This window comes from Tasmannia lanceolata, unplaced genomic scaffold, assembly GCF_043159265.1.
Source record: "Tasmannia lanceolata isolate RefF3 unplaced genomic scaffold, GAP_Taslan_0.1 ptg000012l, whole genome shotgun sequence".
In the NCBI taxonomy this organism is placed as follows: Eukaryota; Viridiplantae; Streptophyta; class Magnoliopsida; order Canellales; family Winteraceae; genus Tasmannia; species Tasmannia lanceolata.
In genome coordinates, this window is record NW_027518689.1 from 29,402,501 (window position 1) to 29,428,260 (window position 25,760).

At 41.9% G+C, this 25,760-nt stretch overlaps 1 protein-coding gene across 5 annotated transcripts in view; it reads right to left on the reverse strand.

The window, feature by feature from the left end:
• The window catches only part of LOC143887813 (YTH family protein), a 53,556-nt gene that overhangs the window by 5,085 nt on the left and 22,711 nt on the right, over positions 1-25,760 (reverse strand). For 3 of the 5 annotated variants that reach the window (XM_077392004.1, XM_077392002.1, XM_077392006.1), the window contains exons 3-7: positions 12,334-12,587; positions 12,002-12,253; positions 11,837-11,913; positions 11,087-11,489; positions 1,242-1,298 (exon numbers count right to left, since the gene is read on the reverse strand). In XM_077392004.1, coding sequence (XP_077248119.1) covers positions 1,242-1,298; positions 11,087-11,489; positions 11,837-11,913; positions 12,002-12,253; positions 12,334-12,587 — 1,043 coding nt within the window. The remainder of the gene's footprint in view (positions 1-1,241; positions 1,299-11,086; positions 11,490-11,836; positions 11,914-12,001; positions 12,254-12,333; positions 12,588-25,760) is intronic. The other 2 variants (XM_077392005.1, XM_077392003.1) reach the window with 1 other exon arrangement.

Here is a 25,760-nt window from a genome sequence, read left to right on the forward strand (position 1 = left end):
CACATATGTGTAGGAACCGTTTTCTCATATATATATATATATATAGAGGAAAGTGTTGGTGAGCTTAAGCGCCCAATCACATTGGGGCCTACTTTGTTAGGATGATCCAAAGCATTCATTTGAAAGGCCCTTACATGGATGGGGTGTGTACCAAAAACCAGCTCCATAGGATCATCCTAACCCATCCATTTGTGGAGGTCAAAATGGACAAACATTATTTGTCCACAAATCTGCCCATTTTTGTCCTCCACAAATGGAGGGGTTAGGATGATCCTATGGAGCTGATTTTTGGTACACACCCTATCTATGATAGGGCCTTGCAAATGAATGGTTTGGATCACCACAGAAAATGTGGGACCAATGTGATTGGAGCGCTTAAGCTCACCATAAGTTTGGTGAGCTTAAGCTCACCAACACTTTCCTCATATATATATATATATATATATATATATATATATATATATATATATATATATATATATATATGAGGAAATGGTTTGTGTGCAGCTGCACAGATAGCTTATCTGTGCATGGCTACACAAACTATAGTGGGGGCCACATTTTTTGGGGGATCCAAAGCATTCATTTGGAAGGCCCTTCCATGCATAGGATGTGTACCAAAAATCAGCCCTTTAGGATCATCCTAACACTGTCCATTTTCCCCTCCAACTTTGATTGGGTTAGGATGATCCTATAGGGCTGATTTTTTGTACACACCCTATCTATGGAAGGGCCTTCCAAATGAATGCTTTGGATCCCCCAAAAAATGTGCAACCCCCCCCCCCCATCGTTGGTGCAGCCATGCACAGATAGCTTATCTGTGCAGCTGCACATAAACTATTTCCTCATACCACAAACACATGTGGCCCCACATTTTTGGGGGGGTCCAAAGCATTCATTTGGAAGGCCCTTCCATGGATAGGGTGTGTACCAAAAATCAGCCCTATAGGGATCATCCTAACCCTGCCATTTGTGGAGGGACAAAATGGGCAAAAACATGGACACACAGTGTCTGTCCATTTTCCACTTCACCTTTGATTGGGTTAGGATGATCCTGTTGATCTAATTTTTGGTACACACCCAATCCATGGAAGGGCCTTCCAAATGAATGCTTTGGATGCTCACACCCCCCCCCCCCCTATGGTTTGTGAGCTCTGCTCATATATATATATATATATATATATATGAAGACAAATAAAAAGAATATAATAGGTAATACATGAGTCATTTAAGAAACTAACCACATGGTGTGATGTCTCGTTGTGTCTTCCATGGAGCTGAAGGTATTCTTCATACGTCTGTACTTAGGAAAAACACACGATGAGTTACGAGAGATACGACCATCACACACTTAAAAAATGGTCCTCTATCTACTTGGTATGAGCATCCTCTTATTACTGGGCATGTAAATGAAACAGCATGTGCATATAGTTGAATGAAACATAAAACCATTGCAGACAAAAGTCAAAGTCAAAGAATGAGATTAAGCTTAACAGACCACCGATGCTTTAAGGGAAACAAATCATAAGGCTTATATTCCTCCACTACAGTTATGCAATAGCCTTTAATGTGGAATTTTTCCATATTTTCCATTATTCACATGCAATTATCAAGAAACATTGTTCAATACTTCAATTCAGCGATACACTACAACGCTGGTTGAGGCATTATCGAAAGATAAGGAAAACGTGATAAGACATTCACCACGGTTCGTCCCAATGCAATTGTTGATCGCAAGAATTAGCTCTTTCATCCACTAGATATAGTGAATGCAACACATCATTCAGAAGCACATCAAGTCCAAATCATCGAGTTCATGTAAGCAAGTGTATGTTCTGTGCTGAGTCTCAAGCATCTCTCAATCCAACCTAAATTTGAGTTAAATTGATCGCAATTTATGATATTTTATGGTCTACTAATGTATTTATGATTTCAAAAAGATAAAAGTTTTAAACTTGTATTACCTATTTGTTGTATGATGCAAAATATGCAAAGCATTTAATATCAAAGATCAAGAGCATTACTCTTCATTGGTGTGGCGGACCTTTTGCTAAGTCGGGACAAGTTCTTTAGGGCTTGGTACTTATGTAATAATTTGGCATATATTGGAGGAGGGAGAGAGATAATCGTATTGAAAAAAGAGAGGCAATTGGAAAGGATAACATTAAACAAAAAATAGACCTTATCCTTTGGGTTAGAAATGACAAAAAGTTCCCAAACTATAGTACGGGAGATGTTCTTAGAAATTGGAGGAATAATGACTATTATTCAAGGAAAAGGCATGTAAATGAAAGTTGCTCCAAGGTGGCAGCCATCCCTCAATGGTCGAATCAAATTTAATTTTTTTCAAGTAACAGAATTTACTAATGTAATGGCAAGCATAATACATGCTACGGGGATAGGGCGTCCCCCAAGAAGTATACAACCACCTACACCCACACATACCCACCAAAACATTATCACACTGACCTCAAAATTTCCTTCCATCCCTCGGGGGTGCGAAAAATCAATGGCATTACAACCCAATTCAGATGCCTAATTTCTATCACTGCAAGTTTTGCACATGGTTTTAAATTTCGACCGAAATCCGGCGGGGACTGAAACGAAAAGTTACCGAACCGAAATTCCCGAATTTTACAAAATTTTGAATGAAATTTCAGAAATTTCATCGAAATTTATAATAAATAACAATTTTTTATTACGTTAACGAATTTCGAACGAAATTACCGAAATTTCGATCGAAATTTCATCCTAAAAATCTGGGATTTCATCCGCCAATACCAAATTTCGGGCATTTCGGCTGAAATTTCAGTTTTGGATAACTTCGAAATTTTAGCCGAAACCGAAATTTAAAACCATGGTTTTATATTCCCCGTTTCCTCCAATATTACCCAAGCAACTTGAGAAGTCCCGGCATAAATGACTTCATTTCCAAATACACTTGTCATACATGGTGTGATAGTGCCTTGCCTTCCTATGAGTTATTTTTTTTAAATTTATTTACGACTTTATATTCCATTATATTGTTATTATGGAGCCTAGATGTGGGGTTTGTCCACATCACCTAGGGCCCACCATCACCTCACCACTACCCCTTACTTTGCCTTGACCATGATTTCCATTTTGACCTTAAGCCTACTTGTAGGATATCAAATCTTCGTCCATTTGTCTTGATTTTGGTATCATCAGGAAGGTTTTTCGATTACCTATCTAGCAAGCCCAATATCACGCAATTTGGACGTGATTTGACGAAGTTATGGGCCATTTACGGGCATATAGTATATGTATATGATGGGATTTCTTTTTTAGGGTGGTGTTGTTTTAAGTAGGGACATTGTCACTATTTAATGACTAGAGTGATGATTTGATTGGCCCTTATTAACTTAAGTGAATTGATATGATTGGGCAAAGAAGGGACTCACTTCTAAACTTTCTCTAAGAGATATAAAAAGTGCCAAGGGAGGGGATGAAATTCAGATTTGGTCGTGCAAGCCCTCCTTTTGACGAAAAAGGTAGAGAAATCCTAGTTTCTCCTTCTATCCCTTCTCCACTATTTTCTTCTCCTCTTTCTCCCATCTTTCTTCTACTTCTTTCCCTCTTCTTCCATTGTCTTCTCTCCTCTTTCTCCTTTCTTTTCCTTTCATCTCCTCATCTTCTCCTCTCTCCCTTCTACTCACTTGTCCTCCCTCTCCTGTCTTAAACAATTCCCTTAGCCATTCTTCTTCCCCACCTTCTTTCTCCCCTCCTTTCTCTTCTTTCCTTCTCTCTCATTTCCCATGGTTTTCTCCTAATCTAACCGTGCAACCATTGCAGCCCACTGCTGCAACGGTCCATCATTCATCTTTCCCATTCTTTGGCTCCTGTTGTGTCCTTTCTCCAATATCCCCTCTATCTCCCTTCATTTCTCAACTCTTCCCCTTGATGTTTCACAACCTAAGGGGTTGCTCACAGTCCTTTTAGGGACTGTTCACCATAAACACAGTCCCTTTTCCCTTCTTTCCCTTGCTCCCCACTCATTGATCCTATTCTGTTTCTTTTTTGCTTGGGGGTTGCACGTACACATACACATTATATTCCTTTCTACTTGGCTCTCCTCTTTGGTGCGATTGCAGCTATCTTGGGCGGATCGGTCTTCCTTGCTTCTCCACCACCCGTATTGGCATCCCACGATCAGGATCCAAAGGCGATGTACAGACATTACTGGGTGAGATCTGACCCTTTTGATTTCCAGCCCTATTAGCCCTGATTTGGTTCACTGATACCCTTTAGCCTACCACCTTTGCACCTATTGTAACCTTGATATTGTTTTCACTAGAACGATGGCTGTTTTGGGCCCTAGAGTTCACACCTTCTCTATTTTCATATTGTAACCAGACCCATTATTTGTTACCAGTCATAGTTATATAATTGTCATTTTAGTGTGGATTATTATAGAAATGATGCTTTAAGTGAGTTATATCTATTGATGGTTTATCTAAAAGGCTAACTTAAGATAAACACCCTAATGCAATTTTGATTAACTTTTTGGTTGCTTAATCTGAATTTTGGGACTGGTTGTGCTTATTTTACTTGAAGTTTGACCTATCAAGCTCCTAAGAGTTCTCCAAAATAACTCGCGAACCCTTGGGTTTGCTCCAATACGTTATCCAAAGACGGTCAACACACCTATTATATTAAGTACCAGAGAGGATCAAACTTAATTCTGATGGAAGGTGATCCAGGCCCAGCGGGTATTGGAAGTGTTTCCCATAAATTGGACTCACGTTGTTATCTTTTTCCAGACCAGTGGGTGCCTGCAATTCCAATGAGGAAGAAAGTAAGAGCCCTTCTGTAGGGATTGATATGATTTGCAAAGTCTATGAATGGTCCTTTAATCATTGAAGGTGATTCTTCTAACGCTATTGCTTTTGGGCGTCAAATAAATCAACTCGTTCTTGGAAATTGGGAGACATCAATGTGGAAATTAGAGATTTGTACCTAAAAATACGCCCAAATTTGCAGCACATGCTGAGGACAGGTAATGAGTAAGCAGATAAGTTGGCAAAAGAAGGGGCAAAGGAGGAGGAGATGGTCATTGTCACATCCAACTCGTAGGTAGACGTGACCGTGGAATAGTGATGTTTATATAATGGGCTCTCCTTGGGATGCCTCATCCCATTTGAGCTTCTCATGTAACTGTGATGTAAATTTCTCTTCATTAATAAAGTTGTTAACTTTTTTAAAAAAATAATATCAAAATATACATAATACAGACTAGAAATTTATTGGAAACTGAGACAAACTAGAACTATTATTTATTAATTGCATTATATAAAATATGCAATGCATTTAATATCACAATATCTATAGATAAATTTCATTAGAATGTCTGACTCAGTTGGACTGGAAATTCACTGGAACCAAAGACAAAGTGGTAGAAACTATCAGCAAACTTGGTCTGACCTAGTCGAAGATGACATAGATAATGTAAACACTAACACACCGTCTCATTTTGAAAAGTTCAACGCTGTTGCAAGAGGAGATGAGAGAATGGAATGAGTTAGGGTCTTTCCCCTTCACTCAAGTATTTATATTAAAGAGGAAAACAAGAAAAGACTACTATGCCCTTATGGCATTACATACACATATATATCCAACACTCCCCCCTCAAGCTGGAATGTATATATTACACATTCCTAGCTTGTTACAAATATCAATAAACTTAGCTTTGCTCAATGGTTTGGTGAAGGTATCAGCTAGCTGTTCAGTAGATCGAGTGAATGTAGTGCGCAACATGCCCTGCTGGATCCTGTGTCGAATGAAGTTGCAGTCTACCTCGATGTGTTTGGTACGCTCATGAAACACTGGATTGTTGGCAATATAGATAGCTGCTTTGTTGTCACAATACAACTCTGCAGGAGAAGATGGTTGGAACCCAATCTCATAAAGAAGAGAGCGCAGCCAGATAAGTTCACTACAGGTGTGAGACATAGCCTTGTATTCTGCTTCAACACTTGACTTAGACACTACATTTTGTTTCTTGCTACGCCATGACACCAAGTTACCCCCAACAAATGTGCACTATCCAGTAGTAGATCGTCTGTCAGCTGGAGAACCAGCCCAATCAGCATCACAAGGCCTCTAACTTCATGTGACTGTTTCTTGAGAAGTAGCCCTTTCCCTGGAGCACTTTTCAAGTAGCGAAGGATATGCACCACAGTCGCCCAGTGAGAAGTATGAGGATCACTCATGAATTGCCTGACTACTCCCACAACATAAGAAATATCAAGACAATTGACAGTGAGGTATATGAGCTTTCCAACAAGTCTCCTATATCAGCCAGGGTCCTCCAATAAGTCTCCCTCTTCTGGGAGAAGTTTGGTATTTGGTTCCATTGGAGTACTGGCAGGTTTGATCCCCAAGGATCTAGTCTCATCCAGAAGGTCCAACACATACTTTCGCTGAGATAGAGAAATATTTGTACCTGAATAAGATACCTCAATCCCTAAGAAGTATCGAAGGCGACCAAGATCCTTGGTAGAGAACTGTTTATGAAGAAATTCTTCAGACGTTGAATGCCACACGAGTCACTCCCTGTAATGATAATATCATCCACATAGACTATGAGAATGACGTGGCCAGCATCAGACTTGAGGCTAAACATAGACTGGTCCACCTCACATTGCCTCATATCATATCCCATGAGAGCATCACTGAACTTGCCAAACCAAGCACGAGGGGATTGTTTGAGGTCATATAATGACTTACGAAGACGGCACACTTAGGGGGTCAACTCCCCCTGAGCAACATAACCAGGAGGTTGCTTCATATACACCTCCTCAACCAAATTACCATGGAGGAATGCATTTTTGACATCAAGCTGGTGAAGGGGCCACCCATGGTTGATTGTCAATGATATAAGAACACGCACAGATGAGATTTTGGCAACATGGGAGAAAGTCTCAGTGTAATCTATCCCACAAGTCTGAGTGTATCCTTTGGCAACCAACCACACTTTGAGGCTCTCAACTATCCCATCAGGAAGATATTTGAGGGGGCTGAAAACGGGGTCTCAGCTGATAGAACTGAATTGGGCCGGGAACTTTAGGAGGAGCCGTAGGAGAAGTAGTGGGGCCGGCACGGGTGCAGGAAGAGGAGGGATCCGATCAGGGAGTACGGGAAGGGGAAGCAGAACCGGAGATTCCTGTGTAGGAGGAAGAGGACTAGCAAAATAAGGAACAAAATCGAAGAAGGTAACATCGGCAGAAACAAAACACCGATGAAGACGAGGGTTGTAACATTTGTAGCCTTTTTGGGTAAGTGAGTAACCCAGAAAGACACACCGCTCAGCCCTGGGGTCTAATTTGTCAACACCCGGACCCAACTTGTGAACAATACAAACACAGCCAAACACATGAGGGGTAAGAGGAAAGGGGGCACCCTGAGGGTGAAGGACCGAGAAAGGGGATTGATGATTTAATACGGACGAGGAAAGACGGTTAGCTAAGAAGCATGACGTAAGAATGTCATCACTCTAATATACCTTAGGGACATGCATCTGAAAGAGAAGAGTACGGGTCATGTCAAGGAGATAACGCAACTTCCTCTCAGCAACACCATTTTGCTGAGAGGTGTAGGCATACGAGGATTGATGTAGAATGCCGTGAGCAAGGTTTAAAATTTCGGTTTCGGTACCGGTTTCGAAGTTTGAAATTTCGAAATTTCGGTCGAAATCTGGTACAAAACCCCGAAAGTAATATTTTATTAATTTCGGTGAAATATTAAAATAATATTAAAAAAAAATTTTGGTCAAATTTCGGGAAAACCAAAATTTCGGTCGAAATAAATGACCGTTTCGGTTTTTATGGGTTTCGGTGTCAGTCTCCACCGAAATCCGAAATTTCGGATTTCGGTCGAAATTTAAAACCATGGCCGTGAGTAGCAAAGAACTCTTGAAACCCGCTCGAAGCGGAAAAATACTCTCGAGCATTATCCGTTCGTAAACACTTGAGCGGAAAAGCATATTGAGTAGTAATTTCAGCATAAAAAGTGTGAAATGCAGTAAAGACTTCAGAACGATTTTTAAGTAAGTAAACCCATGTCATCCGACTAAAATCATCCACAAAGATAATAAAGTACGTAAATCCAAACCATGACTTGGTCCTCAAGGGACCCCATGCATCTGAATGAACCAACTCAAAAGGTCTCAAAACTCTAGTATCAAGCCTAGAAGGGAACGACACACGGTGGTGTTTCCCGAGTTCACAGGACTCGCACTGAAATGGCTGAAGGCTAGAGGAGACAATGGAGGTCTACTGGAGGCGCTGAAGGGACGGATGACCAAGACGACAATGCCACTGATAAGCATCAACAAAGCTGCTCAAAATGATGGGAGAAGAGTCGCACTGGAGGTGATAGAGGCCGTCTAGCTCACGACCCATTCCAATCGTCGCCCAAGTCGAGAGAGCCTGGAAAACACAATATGAGGGAAAAATGAGACAGAGCAATGCAAAGCTTTGGTAAGCTGACTGACTGATAACAAATTAAATGGAGATGTAGGAACAAACAAGACAGATGATAGAGTAAGACCCTAATGGGGTGAAAGAGAACCAAAACCAGAAATGGGGGCTTTAGTGCCATTGGCAAGAGTAACAGAACGATAATGAGAAGGAAATGACTGAAATGATGTAAGGGATTGAGAGTTACCAGTCACATGATTGGATGCCCCAGAATCAATGATCCAAGAGCTGGAGCTAGTGAGTAGGGAAGCAGGTGCACTACCTGACTGCGCAACACCGGCGAAGGGGGGACGGTTGCTACGGCGGAGACGCTGAAGTTCCTCATAATCGGCCTTGGTGAACTCAAAGGAGTCCTCTGCAAGACTAGAACCGGAAGACTGGAATGTGCCATCAGTAGGGGTCGCAGCAGAGAGATGGGTAGCTCGGGAACTGTGGAGCTCACGCTGGAGCACAAAGCAAGTCTCAACACGTTGGCCATCCCTCTGACAATGAGTGCAATATGGCCGACCACGACCACCAGTACCACGCCCACTGCCCAACACACGACCATGACCACAACCAAAAGATCCAGTGCCGCGACCAAAAGAGCCAGTGCAGCGACCGGAGGAATCCCCAGTATCATAAGTAGCAAGGGCTGAACCCTCACTTGGAAGAGTAGTGGATGAGCCGCCTCGGAGACACTACTGAGCACGGAAGTAGATCGCCGTAAGAGAGGGAATGGAACCCGAGCCAATCAACTGCTGGCGAAAGGGTAAGAACTCTAGGCCCAACAACTCAAGTTAGTGGAATGCCCTAAGCTGGTCCTTCTGATGAACAAGGACCATCCGATCTGAAGTAAGGGGCACAAACACATCCAACTGCTGGCATAGAGAGATGAATCTGTTGTAATGGTCGGCGAGGGACAAATCGCCGCGCTCAAATCGGATCCACCCATAGTAGGTGGCACAAATGCGTGTGAGGTTATCAACCCCAGAGAACATGAGGGCAGTGTGCTCCCAAATATCCTTGGCAGTCACCAAATCCATCATCGGCCGAGCAATATGGGGAGACATACTCTGCCAGAGTAAAGTGCGAACCATCACATCATCCTAATGCCACCGGTCATAGGATAGATTAGATGAGGGGGGGACCTCGCTCAATGAGAGAGACTCTAAGCCGAGGCAGGAGATAGGTCTCAACAGCTCGCCGCCAGCTAAGATAATTGGAGCCGTCGAGGCACTCCGAAGTCATCTGAGGAAAGGACTGCTCGACAGAGGGAGAGTATATTGTCGCATTGTAGCTCGAAGAAGAAGGAGCCGATGGAGGAGCAGTTACACTGTCTGTAGGAGAGGGGCTGGCAGGAGGATCCGAAGTAGTCGGAGGATCCATCAGAAATGAAGAGACTCACCAAGACGGAAAAAGAAGGTGATAATGAGAATGACAATGAGAAATCACAAAATAGACTCCATCGGAATAGAGTGGCTCCGATGACGAAGAAGAATGATAGGGGACATAAAAGAACAAGCCAAAGAGAGAATCATAGGGTAAAGTCAATGGCTAAGAGTGAGAAGAGATCGGAGCTGCGGAGAAGGGGACAAAGAATGCCAAATGGATTTAGCCCATGGAAAGGGTGAAAAGGGGGTTAGACTTAGGGTTTTAGGAAATTTAGGGTATGATAAGGGGAGGAACAAATGAGGGAAAAATGAAGGGAGGTGGGAAGGGGGGTTTAGAGGTAAGAGAGAGAGGGGACTGAAAGGGCTGGAGGGAAGAGAGGGGGGTGGGCGAGAGTTGCGAGTGGGGCTGAGAGAGTTGGGGGGGGGCGAGAGGCAGAGAGCGTGAGAGAGAGGCTGGAGCAAGGTTGGTGGAGGGGGGAGAAAATGGGGAAGACGAAGAAGAGAGGGAGGGTTGGTGGTTTAGAAGATGAGTAAAAAAAAGGAAGAAGAAGGAGAGTAGAATAGAGGAAAAGGTTCTCCAAGGGTGGTCCCTAGGGCACACAAACCCTAGGGCTCTGATACCATGTTGCAAGAGACGGAGCTGAGAGAATGGAATGAGTTAGGGTCTCTCCCCTTCACTCAAGTATTTATATTAAAGAGGAAAAAGAGAAAATACTAATATGCCCTTATGGCATTACATACACACACATGTATATCCAACAAACGCAATCTATTATAGTATTCGATATTGAAAAACGGTTCTACATCTTAGCCAGTTATTTGCACTGTTATCCAGTAAAAGATAAATAGAAGAAGAGGAGACACGTCCAATAGTGAGAAATGCTCAAATTGGTTAGTATAGACGAAAATTGACACTGTTCATAACCACAATGCAATATTTGCAGCTAAGGTTGCAGTGAAAGTAAATGAGAGCTAGAAATATCTCACAGAAACACCATCTAGCATTATCAATCCAGGAAAAATGAGGTTTGAAGTACCATATCCAGAATGTATAAGATAATCCAAAGGTGACATTGCTTGATTGTAAGAAGATTGTGAGTATCATTTCTACACAGCTTATGAAACAATGTTTGAGTGTCACCCATACACTACATAATAAAGTCTCCAAATCACATTCTAAGAAAACAGATAACAGCTAAGATGGGATTGCATTACCATATCAAGAATATCGTCTTCTGACAGAGAATCAGAAAAAGGACTTCTTTCATCGAATAAATCCTTATTATCTGTTTCAAAAAACATATCTTTCTTCCCTTGTCTATTAACAGGGTTCCCACAAATGCGAGAATGCTTCATCCTTGGACCTTTTGGTGCCTCTGACTGGGAAGCTAAATGTTTAGAAACGAATCTTCCAGAAGAGCTTTCACGTGTTATCTGAGTAGTGTGTGCGTCAGCTAAGACAGCATGTTGATACAATAGGGAAGGATGCAACATAGGTGCGCTGGCCCGTGCTACATGCGATGGAGAACCAGAAAGAACACAATCTTCATCTTGTGAAGGAACTGGGGATACCAGACAAGGTCTTTTTAAAATGAATTCATCCCTAAAAACATTATTCCTGCACTAAGCCATGAAAACTTTTATATATATGGTGTTGAAAGCATGGTTTTAAATTTCGGTTTTGGTTATAATTTCGGCCTTGACCGAAACCGAAATTTCGGCCGAAATCCGGAAACCCGGTAATTAAAAAATATTATTTATTTATTTACCAAATTTCAGCAGAAATTTCAGAATAATTCTATATTTTCTATATAAAAAATCAATTTCTTGAAATCGGACCGAAATTTGGCAAAACCCAAAATTTCAGATTTCGCCAAATTTCGGTTTCGGTCTCCACCGAAATCCGAAATTTAAAACCATGGTTGAAAGAACCTAGTAGCCAAATATTAACAGCTACATCAATACCTCTTAAGTCTTTCATCGACTCCAACCTTTCCATCAATGAGTCCACAGAGAGCTTCACCAACATCTTGAGATAACTCCTGGAAAAAACATTTGGCCCACTTTTATATATTGGAAGTTGGCAATCTTAAAAGTATTAAACCAAAAAGTACTTAAACTAAGGATCACCTGGCAGTCCCTACTAATTTTGACAGGCTTGTAATCATTTAATGGATTCTTGAGTTGAAGAGTCTCTTGGAAGGGCAAGTCATGTAACCGGAGCCATTTAACTTTGAATGTGCGGCCCCAAGGATTACTTCGACCACTAGACTCACTCCAAACATTATCTCTCCTCCAACCAACAGAAGACATCATTTGGGCATACCCTTGGAAGAAACCACTCATGTTGACACTAAATATTAGAATTACTTTACTGGAATTCTGCAAGAAAACCATAAGCTGCTCTAAAAGTATCAAAGTTGAGAATATAATTTCCATATTTCACAAGATGGAACTCTTACATTGAAGGCTTCCTCCAAAATAGGTTCATTCATAACTTGAGTTGCCCAAATTCCTTTCTCAATTGATAGTTGAATATTATGATGGTTCAAACTTTTAATGATGAAATATCTTGTGTCCAATTTTTCATTTCTCAAGGTTCTCGAGTTTCGCACCCCATCAAAGGAATGGGGTAGTTTTTTTTTGAAAGATAAGGAATGGGGTAGTTCTTCCCTGTCAGGATAACAATCATCATCCTCTTTGTAACTGGAGTCTCCTGAGAAGAAAATTCCATCTCAGTGATGCATCTTAATACAATACTTGAGAAAACCACAAAGCGAACAGAAAGATTTCAGAGAAATGATGAGGAACGAATTGATCAACTATAGAAGGTCAGGAATGGAAAATTAACAAGACATCTTGCAGAAGAAAAGAATATAGAACTCGTCTCACAGGAGAAACTGACTTCTCCCAAGCAATCATAATGCATTTGCAAGATATAAAATGCTTCATAGCATTACTCAAAAGGCAGTAAACAATGACAAAATTAAATTGAATACTCAATATATATATGTATATATATATATATTCAGGCAGTCAACTCAATCAGCTCATAGGTTGAGTCATAGGGGGATTTGTTCAATCAGCACATAGGTTGAGTCATAGGGGAATTTGGGTAGTTTTGAACCCTGACATAAATTTAGTACCTGGAAAGCTCATCCAGTTTTTTCCTGAGTTGAGATATTTTCAGTGAAAATCAAAATCTCAGCTGGAACACGAATGTTACAGTTTCAGGTTCTGCACAACTCAGTCAAATTTCTAAAGAGTGGGTAAGCCTCAAGTTTAACAAAACTCTAATGCTTCACCATTTTCCCCCGTAGACTGGATTTCCTAAGATTTTCAAAGGAAAAAAATTCTCGACGATAGGATATAACTCAATGCTTCACCATTGTATTCAATAGACTGGAATTCCTACGGTTCAAAGGAAAAAATCGTCTACAATTTAAGATAATTCACCATTCCCATGCCTCTAGGTGAAGAAATTAGAAGATCCAAAAACTTTTGAATTAAATCATTTCCGCTTTCCATGATTTTCCCTTTTTTTGTTGTTCTTTTATATTGAGAGAGAACAAACAATTTTTATCAGGAAACAGTACAGTGAGTAGGTCGCCCCAAGGTCTTACTGCCAGCCGATTTAGACTCCCGGCCAAATGAAGTACACAAAGAAGGGGATGAGATGGCCCAAGAGATAGCCCCGACTACTAAAAGAGAAATAGTAAAGGTCCAAATAAAATCCAGAGAAAGAAAACAAGCTACCTACAAAGGTCTTACACCTACCAAAAAACCATACAAAGCTCTTACATATTTCTCTTCTCCACAGTTAGCAGTTCTTATTTAGGTTAGATGCCCTGCTTGCCATTAATGGGAAAAATTCAAAGGAAAAATATATGATGCGGGAATAAGTAACATTTTTAATGCCAGGAGTTACTTTTATTTGTTCGATGATCAAGTCGAAGCGTGATGTTTCCACATTGTGAGAATGTTTCTTGGGTTTTAAAATTATGATCGCAATGTTAACGTTGTAGGCAGGAGATGAGCGGGAAAAATGTTTGCTGCCTTGAAAGAGCCATCTGATACAATAAATTATTCCTTCCTGTCATTATCCTTCCTAAACCAAAATTTTGCAAACAGTACTAGAAAAAGAAGATAATAAAGGTAAACTGCCTAATTCTTTCCACATATTCTGCATGTTTTACTTTTCTCATACAGTTCTGAAAAAATTTGGACTAGTGAACCTGTTTAATTCTTCAATAGAAAATAGAAAAATTAGCTTTAATTCGCACCTTCCCATACAAAGTATCTCCCACGAAAAATTTGTGAATCAATTTTGTTGAGCATTATGCGCAAATGAGGTTTGGTGGAGAATTCCATAACTAGCGAGATACTATTTAGAGCTACAATAATCGATACTCCTTATCATTACTGAAACGTAGTATGCAAATATTTCTAACAATATGGTTTAGAATTTCTTTACGAAATAAATTTAAAATGAAAAAGATAATTGTAGACACCTCATTTTGGCCTGCCCGGCCTAACATTAACATGGTTTCAAATTTCGGTTTCAGAATGCGTTTCTGTCCTCACCGAAACCGAAACCGAAATTTCCAACGAAATTTCGAATTTCGGGCGAAATCCCACGAAATTAGATAAAAGGGTATTTTATGTCGTACAGAATTTCGGCCCCAACTAGTTTGGGACAAAGGCTTAATTGAGTTGAGACAGAAATATTAGATAGATATAAAAAAATCGAGATTTTTGGATGAAATCCCTTAAATTTCAGACGAAATTTCAGGATAAACGAAATCTGTGGAAAGTTGGCATTAGAAGCCGCTCGCAATGCATTTGTAGCAAAAAAGTCATCGCCTGTTGTTGAAGAGGGTGAGGGGGATAAGTAGAAGCTCGAGGATCTCTTGGTCGAAACTCGAACTCCATGGATGGTGAGGAGATAATGTGGAGCTAGGGTTAGGGTTTATTCGTCTGGATCCCTTCTCCTTTGAGATGAAAGTAACAAAATTTCGGTAGAAATAAAGCAACGTTTCTAGTATACCCCATTTCGGTTTCGGTCTCGTCCGAAACCTGAAATTTCGGACAGAAATTTCAGATTTCGTTCGAAATTTGAAACCATGAACATTAGCCAGAGGTCTTGTCTTCCAATGATGATCAATTGTTCTCTAATGAATGTGCCAAAGCATCTCTTAAATAGACTCAAAGGCCCAAAAGATAATCATTTCAAAACAAACCCCATGGATTGTATCTTAATAGTATTTTAGTCTATCCTAGTCTTGATAATGAGTTGTATCCCATTCCAAAATGCTTCACAACCTTAAAAATAGTACAAGAACCTTAGAAATAAGTTCCGAGAATCAGCCAAAACCCCGGAGTGAACGAAGCATATAAGCTAATAGATAGCCAAATCCATCGATTGATGGCCATATTGGTCGATCAAGCAGTTTAGGTCTCAATTGATAGTATTGCCTCTCGAACGATGATATTGGACCTCGATCAATGATACCACCTGTCAATCGAGCCCGGAGGCTGAGATTTCCAAAATCTCAAATTTACAAACTCTCCAAATCAATTCCAAAGCCTCTGCTTCCAATTGAGATTCTTTCTAAACATCATTAATGTTAAAACCAACCTTTAGGAAGGTCTAAATTCGTGCAAAACCATACCTTTGATCTCTACCATCCAAAACATCATAAAAATCCTTTTTTTTTTGCCTAAAACTCCATCTCAACCATTAATACTGTTAGAATAAGCTTATGTAGCCTAAGGGCATTATAGTCTTTTCATATATTCTTTTCATAATAAATATATACGTGTGTTAGGGCAAGTAGGCTAACACACAACATTTCATTCTCAAATCTCTTTGTTAACATGGTATCAGAGCCCTAGGGTTTCTCGATGCCCTAGGGACCTCCATTGAAGACCTCTTGTCTTCCTCCATTGAAGCCCATGCCTATGCCCATGCCCTAACTTCTTCTTCTTCTTCTTCTTTTCTTTCTTCCCCCCCTGCGCGCCCCCTGGGAAACCCACCTTTTCCCTGTATTGCCCCCCTGGAAAACCCAACTTTTCCTTGTTTGCCCCCCCTGGAAACCCAACTCTCCCCTGGTTGCCCCCTGCACGCCCCCTGGAAACCCAACTCTTCACTGTTTGCCCCCCCTACGCGTTCTCCCTTCTTCTTTTGAAACATCTTTCCCCATCTTCTTTGACCTATAAGGCTAGCGTTCTTCTCTTCTAGCCGTTGGGTGTTCATGCCCTAAATCTTCCCGTTACATTTCTCACCTTTTTGGTCGCGGCTCCGCTTTGTTACCTTTTTCTTTGCTTCCTACTTCATGACTTAAGCTTTGTCTCTATGTTTTGTTGTAGTTCCATAAGTATGAGGCTTCGTGCTTGTTCTTTCGGGGTCCTTCCAGTGGATGTTTGTAGTTTTTCCTTCTGATTGTTTATCTTCGTGGTGAATTGCTTGCTTATATTTGGCTGCCCTTTTCTGTGGGTGTCTGTGATTGTTGTGGTGTGTCTTGTCTGGTCTGCTTCACCCACATCCCATTTGAGTTTTGGTGTTTATTATGGCCTTGCCATCAGCTTCTTCCTCCGGTTCATTTCCGGTGTCGGTGACCTCTATGACATCCATTAAATTGGATGGTTCTAATTACCCTACCTGGAGTCGTTCTGTTCACCTCTATCTGCGAGGTCAGGGCAAGTTACGTTTCATCACCACGGATCCTCCGAATCCGAAAGATGTTGGGTATGATAAGTGGAGTCAGGAGGATGCCCAGCTTCAGTCTCTTCTCTGTCAGAGTATGGAACCAAAGATTGCGAGCCCATGCTATTTCTGGATACATCACGGGCAGTCTGGTTGCATGTTGAGACCCTCTATTCCGGCATCAACAATCTCACGCGGATTACTGATGTTTACAGTGACTTCTTTCGTATCTCGCATGGAGATAAGACTGTCGCTGAGTACTATTCGGATTTTGTTGGTCTTTGTGAGCAGATTGATATTTATCATCCACCATGCACCGACCTTAAGGCCTGAGCTCCGTACTACTCGGTTTTTGGATGGCTTAGGGCCTGAGTTTGTCCCTCTTCGGCAGCAGATCCTTGGGTTAGGTTAGGCACGCTCCCATCTTTGGATGAGATCTTTTCTCGCGTTCAGCGCGCTCTACGTATCGATCCGGCTATCTCTGTTGCTGGTGACCAGTCGGCCTTTGCTGCCCAGTCTGGTTCCTTTCAGGGCACTCGTGGTAGGGGTCGTGGTCGCAGTCGTCGCGGCTTGGGCCGTGGCTTTGGCCGAGATTCAGGGGGAGGCCGTACTTATGGGGGTCGTGGCTCACGTTATTGCAGTCATTGTGACATGGAGGGTCACACTATTGATTTCTGTTACGATCTCCATCCAGAGTTACGTCTCGCTCGAGCCCCCCACTTCGCTTCTGAGACACCTGCTGCCCCTACTCCTGCTACCTCAGACACCATGGTCGTCTCTCGGACTGAGTATGAGTCCGTTTTGCGCCTACAGGAGAAAGAAAAACAACCGGCTGCTCAACTTGCCACAGAAGGCAGCAACCCATCTTGCTCCCTTAGCCACTCCGCTTTCTGGCTCATTGATTCTGATGCCTCTCATCATATGACCGGTAACAGTACACTTCTTAGTTCCTTTACTTCTTGTGCTCCTACTAAGATGGTCACCTTGGCCAATGGGACTCGATGTTCTATTTCAGGCACTGGGACTGTTACAGCCACATCCCACTTATCCTTATCATCTGTACTCTGTGTTCCTACTTTTCCTTGCAATCTTCTTTCTGTTAGTCAGCTTACTAATCGCCTTAATTGTTCCGTAACATTCTTTCCGTCTTATTGTGTTTTTCAGGACCTTGCGATTGGGAAGAAGATTGGCTCGGGGCATGAGACAGATGGCCTATACTACCTGGATGATGCTATCACTCCCACGGTGTTTAGTACCTCAGCAGATTCCTTTATGTGGCACTGCCGACTCGGTCATCCTTCTCCTGACCGTCTGCAGCGTTCTTCAGTTGTTTCTGGTGTTATTAGTCCTTTTCATTGTGAGTCCTGTCAGTATGGAAAACACCATTGCGTTTCCTACCCGTCTCGTTCTGTTATTTGTGTCAGTAGTCCTTTTCAGTTAGTGCATTCTGATGTTTGGGGTCCATGTCGTACTCCTTTTATGTTTGGTGGGAAGTACTTTGTTATTTTTGTTGATGATTTTTCCAGGATGACCTGGCTTTATATAATAAATGATCGTTCTGAGGTGTTTTCTACATTTTGTTTATTTTATGCTGAAATTACAAATCAATACTCCTGTTCCCTAAAATGTTTACATACTGATAATGCCCGTGAGTATTTTTCTGATCGGCACGGTTTTCAGGAGTTTCTTTCTAGTCGTGTAATTATTCATCAGGCGTCTTGTGCCCACACTTCACAACAGAATGGTGTTGCCGAGCGGAAACTATGGTATCTTGTAGATATAGCTCACACCATTCTATATCAGATGGATGTTTCCAAATCTTTTTGGGCTGACGCTATGCTTATAGCCTGCTTTCTGGCTAATCGCCTACCCTCTTCAGTTCTTAGCAATTGGTCCCCTTTTTCGGTGTTACACCCTTCTGAGGATCCGTTTTCATTACCTCCCAAAGTGTTTGGGTGTGTTTGTTTTGTTCAGGATCTCACCCCAGGACTTGATAAATTGGCCCCAAGGGCAATCAAGTGTGTTTTCCTGGGTTATTCACGAACCCAGAAGGGTTACCGATGCTATAGTCCTCAGCTTCGCCGCAAATTTATCAGTGCTGATGTCTCCTTTTTTGAGGATACTCCCTACTTTCCTGCTTCCTCTTCTTTACCGGTATCTTCTCCTCCGTTGCCATTGCCGGTTCCGGTTCCAAGTTTGCCACAGGATCCGATTCAACGTCCCTTCCAGGTATATACTCGCAAGCGTTTTACTACTTCAGTTGAGCCTTCATGCCCTGCCATCTCTTCTCAGCAAGCAGGTCCTTTACCCTCATCCTCTGATGATGCTGCTAAGGTTGATGAATCTCTTGATACCCCCATTGCGAGCCGTACTCGTTCTCGTACCACTCATCACCCTATTTCTGATGCGGTAAGTTATGCTCGGTTATCTCCTTCGTATACCGCATTTATATCATCTTTGTCCTCGATTTCTATTCCTCGCTCTGCTCGAGAGGCTATGCTTGATTCGGGATGGCGAGCAGCTATGGAGGCTGAGATGGATGCTATGGCCAAAAATCAGACATGGCAGTTGGCTTCCCTTCCTCCTGGTGCTCAGGTAGTCGGATGTAAGTGGGTGTTTACCGTCAAATACCTACCTGATGGCTCTGTTGAGAGGTCCGTCTTGCTGCAAAGGGCTTTACTCAGACTTATGGGATTGATTATGTTGAAACATTCTCTCCAGTGGCAAAGATTCCATCCATCCGTGTATTGATTTCTTTGGCTGTGAATCAATCTTGGCCACTATATCAGTTGGATATCAAGAATGCGTTCCTCCATGGTGATTTGCAGGAGGAGGTGTATATGGAGCAACCACCAGGGTTTGTTGCTCAGGGGGAGTTGCAGCATACCGTCTATAAGCTTAGAAAGGCGATTTATGGTCTTAAACAGTCTCCTTGTGCTTGGTTTGGGAGATTCAGTGAGGCCATCCTACGATTTGGTATGAGACAATGTGTTGTAGACCATTCTGTGTTCAGCTCTCGAAGTAAGGATGGTTTGATTCTCCTGGTTGTATATGTTGATGACATTGTTATTACAGGGAATGACAAAGCAGGAATACAACGCCTCAAAGATTTCTTTCAGAATGAATTCAGCACAAAAGACCTTGGTGTTCTGAGATACTTCTTAGACATTGAAGTGGCACATTCACAAGGGGGGCTATCTTTGTCCCAAATGAAGTATGCTCTTGATATTTTGGAAGAAACAGGTCTTCTGGGGGCAAAACATGCACAGACTCCTATGAATCCGAATGTCAAGCTTTCACCTGATCAGGGGGAGCCACTAGAAGATCCTGGTCGATATAGACGGTTAGTAGGACAGTTGATCTATCTCACAATCACTCGTCCGGACATTGCATATGCTGTTGGTGTGGTTAGCCAGTATATGAGTGCGCCTCGGACATCACAATGGTCAGCTGTGATTCAGATGGTGAAGTATCTGAAGAAAGCTCCCGGGAAAGGTCTTCTCTTCAGGAAGCATAACCATTTGAGAATTGAGGGATACTCTGATGCAGACTGGGCCGGATCTCCTGCTGACCGGCGATCTACTAATGGCTATTGTACCTTCATAGGTGGAAATCTAGTATCTTGGAAGAGTAAGAAGCAGGACGTTGTGTCACGATCCAGTGCAGAAGCAGAATACAAGGCCATGGCTTACACAAGCTGTGAATTAATTTGGCTACGGTCGTTTATGTCAGAGATTGGATTCTCATACTCCTCACCTGCGTCCCGCTACTGTGACAACAAGTCAGCCATTCACATAGCTATGAATCCTGTATTTCACAAACGAACTAAGCATATAGAAGTGGATTGTCACTTTATTCGTCACAGGATTCAGACAGGCCAAATTCAAACCGAGTTCACTCGAACGAATGATCAGATTGCAGACATGTTTACTAAGCCGTTGAATGGAGTTCGATTGAGTGATTTATGTAACAAACTGGGCATGTATGACGTTCATACTCCAGCTTGAGGGGGAGTGTTAGAATAAGCTTATGTAGCCTTAGGGCATTATAGTCTTTTCATATATTCTTTTCATAATAAATATATATGTGTGTGTGTTAGGGCAAGTAGGCTAACACACAACATTTCATTCTCAAATCTCTTTGTTAACAAATACCATTTCCAAACCTTTCAACACTAGAATATGCATGAATTTTAGTCTCAAATTGCAACTTCAACACAAATCCCAAGATCCTAGACTCACTAAAATAGGAATGTAAGGCCCTATTCAAGGAGGACAAGAAAAACTTTTTACGAGGGATACAAGAATTTTCTCCGGAGGAAGGCTTAAAAGCTTTGAAAAGACTTCTCCAAGTTCACATCCAAAAGCTTCTCCAACAAGAAAAAAGATGCAAGTGCACGACCTCACTCCCTTCTTACTTCTCTTTGTGAGTATTTCAGTGTTTTTCTAGTACAAGTTTTTCCTTCTAGATCTAGTTTATGTAGTTTTGCACGCACTTCGATCTTAAGTAGTTTACTTCAAGTTAGTTTAAGCTAGTTTACTTTCATTTGACATGATACAATATAAATTAGATCAAAACCATTAGCATCAAGTACCATCCAGTATTACAAAGCTAGAAACCGATTGTGCCCACGAGCCGACCGAAGTACCATCCAGTCAATCGAAAGAATGGCCAGTCGTTGACAAGGATGGCTGTCAATTGGCTCTTGAGAGCTCATTTTTCCAGGCAATTTTTTTTTCATTCTTCTTTTCATGATTTCAATTGTGTTTAGCATCTTACTCAATTTGCATGTTAGTAAACATAATCACCATGCTGTTAGGCTGTCTTTTCATATTAATCTAGTAAATAGATCATCCACTCAAATTCGTCTAAATCCATCTTCAATTTCCCATTCTATCGTAATGTAGGACGGATCACAATTAAGCAGGGTTGCTTGGAACTAAAATTAGAACTCGGCAACTCAAATAAAATATGTCTTGAATGACAGAAAGATGGTACTAAATCTTAATAGCAATAATATTCTACGGTTATGGCATGAAAATATGGTCAGATTTTGGGAACTTAAGACTCCATGTGCAAAATTGGTGATAACATAAATCCACATAAGAGCATCCAAGAATTCAAGAATTGAAAAACTCAAAACTCTCACACCCACGAAATTTCAGTAACTCTCATAGAGGGAGATTCAATTCCCACGTGCAAAAATCTCACAAATTCCATAACAATTGCAATGTTCCTATTGTAGAAAAAAAATCAAGTTCTCAATTTGGGTTTTTGGGTTTCGATTGTTAGAAGTGTGTGTTTGTGTGTAGATGCCTAAGGGCATAGTAGTCATTGTACTCTTCTCTCTTTTATATAAATAAATAAGTGAGGGAGAGTCTTCTCCAACTCACTCTCTCCTTCTCTTCTCTCAACATAGAATCAAAGCCCTAAGGTTATGGTGCCCTAGGGACCAACACTGGAAGATCCCTCTTCCTTTCTTCTTCTACTCCTCTACCTCCACTTCTTCTTCTACCCTCCACCACTGCCGCCTAAACCCCAAAACCTCCTCTCGCCTCCTCTCGCCCTAGCTTCACACACCCCTCGCACTCACCCTTTCTCCTCCCTTCCGCCTCCACACCAGACCCCACCCCCGCCTTCTTCCCTTTCCCTCTGGCGAGGCACCCCAGCCTCCCGCGACCCTATTCCACCCTCGCAGAAACCCACCTTCCTCCCGCCCACTCCGGCCACCCCTCTCTCCACCTTCCTCTCACCCAAACCCACCTCTCTCATCCTTATACGTTCTTGGCTAGGAGTTAAAGTGTCACGAAATTCAGCTTGAAGTATGCCACTCAGATAATATTTGGAATAGAGAATCTCAGTGTTCTAGGTTTGCTTACAGACGTCTAGCAACCGATGAAAGTCTTCCAACGGAGAGAATAATGAATCGAAATCAAGCTCATTGAAAGAAATTTGCTAAAGGCACCTGTACTTTGCTCCTCTCAGTTTGACCAGATCCACAGGACATAGGTGCTAAAAGTCCAAACAAATTTCACATAAGGGATGCAGGTCTCAGAAGCAGAAGTACAGAAATCAATGTACTCTATGATTTGTTTCTTGACATTTTTTAGAGAAGTTGGCACAGCTGGGAACTACAAAAACGTAGGAGTTCTTGCAAACCTGCTCTAATACCATTTTGACGCAGCGTGGCTTCGAAAGGGTTTACGGGTTCTCCGGCTTGGGTTCTAAATGCAGATTTCTAGGGCAAAGTGGACTGATTTTGCAAAATAAAAAATAGGGACTGGTTTCCAAATTTAATATAGAATTTATTTCTCACCAAACTAGGAACAGAAAAAGAGATTTATAAGCAGAACTTAAAGGGCAAAATAGAAATTCATATGATCTAAGAAAGAAAGTAAAGAAGGATTATGCAAAGAAAATGGATAGAATTTCCAAGATAGGAAAGAGAAAGTTACAACTCTTCAAGCGATCTTGCACTCGACAAGATTTACTCACCATGAAGGTGTCGGGATCTTGCACTCGACAAGTAGAACCGACAATCCGAAGAAGAAATGCACATCAATTCATGACGGTGCAAATCTTTAACGGATGAAACCTCCTCCTCCTCCCTTGGAACACCTCCAAGATCCCTATAAACTCCAAGTCTCCAAAAATTACATTTTCAAAACTACTCTAATCTACAACCAAGCCCCCTATTTATAAACATATCAGCCCCTTTAAGTGGCCCACACATTAGTGATCTACACACTTACATTTATGGCCCACTCACACATTTACACATGTAAACATTCAATTACACATCTGACTACAAAACCTTATCACAGCTTCCATATCCAAGCCACACCATAGGTTCTCCATCTCTAAACCATGCCTAGCCAAATCTTGGCCTTTGATCAATGTTGATGTCAAGGTTTAAAATTTCGGTACTGGTTTCGGACCCTGAAATTTCGAAATTTCGGTTGAAATCTGGTACAAAAATCGAAACCAATATTTTATTCAATATTAAATTTCGGTGAAATATTAAATTAATTAAAAAATAAAAAGATTTTTTTGGGAAAGGCACATGTCTCGAGCTATCTTTTTTTTTTTTTGGCAGGCAACATTAGCTGTCTACTCCCTGCATTAGGAAAGGCACATGTCTCGAGCTTCAGGCTAGCATGTCAGAAAAGCTATATTTTATTAAATTTAAAACTACAAGAGGATTTTTGAGGTTTTTTTTTTAAAGGAGAAAAAGCCTGATGCGACAGATGCACAGCTTGGAGTGACACATGCACAAAAAGGAAAAGATGTGACCACGAGTAATGGTTTTAAATTTCGACCGAAATTTCGACCGAAATAAATGACCGTTTCGGTTTTTGGTGGTTACGGTGTCGGTCTCCACCGAAATTTCGGATTTCGGTCGACATTTAAAACCATGGTTGACGTCACACCAAGGCTTGGCCCAATCTACATCACGGCCCCTTTCCCACCGATGACTTTTGTTCCTCTTTAAGGGTCCGTTCTATCCCTCATCGTGGTCCTCCCTTCGATTGGTCCTTCTAGTCTTGGCGCGGCGCGTATGTTGGTGATCGTTCTTCTGGCCGTGGCGGTGGTTTTTTTCCCCCTCCACTCGACCAGTCCTTGTCTCCGAGGATGACTATGACGAGTTTTTGCGCCTTCATGCGTAGTGTCAAGCCCATATTGCCCCTTTTGGACAGCCAAGTAGTTCTCCTGTTTCGCTTCTTACTGTCTCTGGCACTTGGATTATTGATTCCGAGGCTTCCAACCATATTACGGGTAACCCCTCTTCCCTTAGCTCATTTAAGCCTCTTTAGCTTCCCTCTACTGTTACATTGGCCAATGGGACCACTGCACCCATCTCTGGTATTGACATTGTTTCCCCTCACTCTGGTCTTCCAACCATATTGGGGGTAACCCCTCCTCCCTTAGCTCATTTAAGCCTCTTTAGCTCCCCTCTACTGTTACATTGGCCAATGGGACCACTGCACCCATCTCTGGTATTGACATTGTTTCCCCTCACTCTGGTCTTACCTTATCCTCGGTACTTTGTGTTCCTAGGTCGCCCTTTAATCTACTGTCTGTGACCCAAATTACCAAGAGTCATAATTGTATTGTCTTCTTATTCCCCTCCCATTGTGTTTTTCAGGACCTTTCGACTGGGAGGACGATTGCTTTAGGTCGTGTGGTCAATGGCCTCTATTTCCTTGAATGTGACCCTCCTCGTAAAGTCTTGCATAGTTCAGTTGAAACCTATAAATGGCATTGTCGTCTCGCCATCCCTCCTTTTAGAGACTTCAGTAGTCCTTTGTTCTTTCTGGCCCTATTCAGTCCTTTCAGTGCGAGGTCTATGACCTTGGGAAGCACCACCATACTTCCTACCTGTCTAGGGTGGTTAGCCGCGTCTCGAGTCCATTTGAGTTAGTACATTTTGCTATCTGGGGTCCTTCTCGGACTATGTCTCTTTTCGCTTATACATACTTCCTTCTTGTTGTTGATGATTTCTCCCGTATGACCTGGCTCTTTCTTCGTAAGGATCGTTTCCAGATGTTTACTGCTTTTCATACTTTCCATGCCGAGATCACTATCCAATATAACTGTCGTCTTACATGTTTGCGTACCGATAGTGCTCGGCAATACTTTTCTGCCTCTAATGGCTTTCGGGATTTCTTATCCTCTCATGGTGTTATCCATCATTCCTTTTGTGCCTACACCTCTCAGCAGAATGTTGTAGCCGAGCGGAAACTGCAGTCCTTGATTGATATAGCCCGCACTCTTCTCTTCCAAATGCATCTTAAATGTTAGAGCGATACCATCATTACCGTAAAGTCTTGAACAGTTCAGTTGATACCTATAAATGACATTGCCGTCTCGCCACCCTCCCTTCAGAGACTTCAGTAGTCCTTTGTTCTTTCTGGCCCTATTCAGTCCTTTCAGTGCGAGGTCTGTGACCTTGGGAAGCACCATCGTACTTCCTTCCCGTCTAGGGTGGTTAGACGCATCTCAAGTCCATTTGAGTTAGTACATTCTGATGTCTGGGGTCCTTCTCGGACTATGTCTCTTCTCGCTTATAGGTACTTCCTTGTTTTTGTTGATGATTTCTCCCGTATGACCTGGATCTTTCTTCGTAAGGATCGCTCCCAGGTGTTCACTACTTTTCATACTTTCCATGCCGAGATCACTACC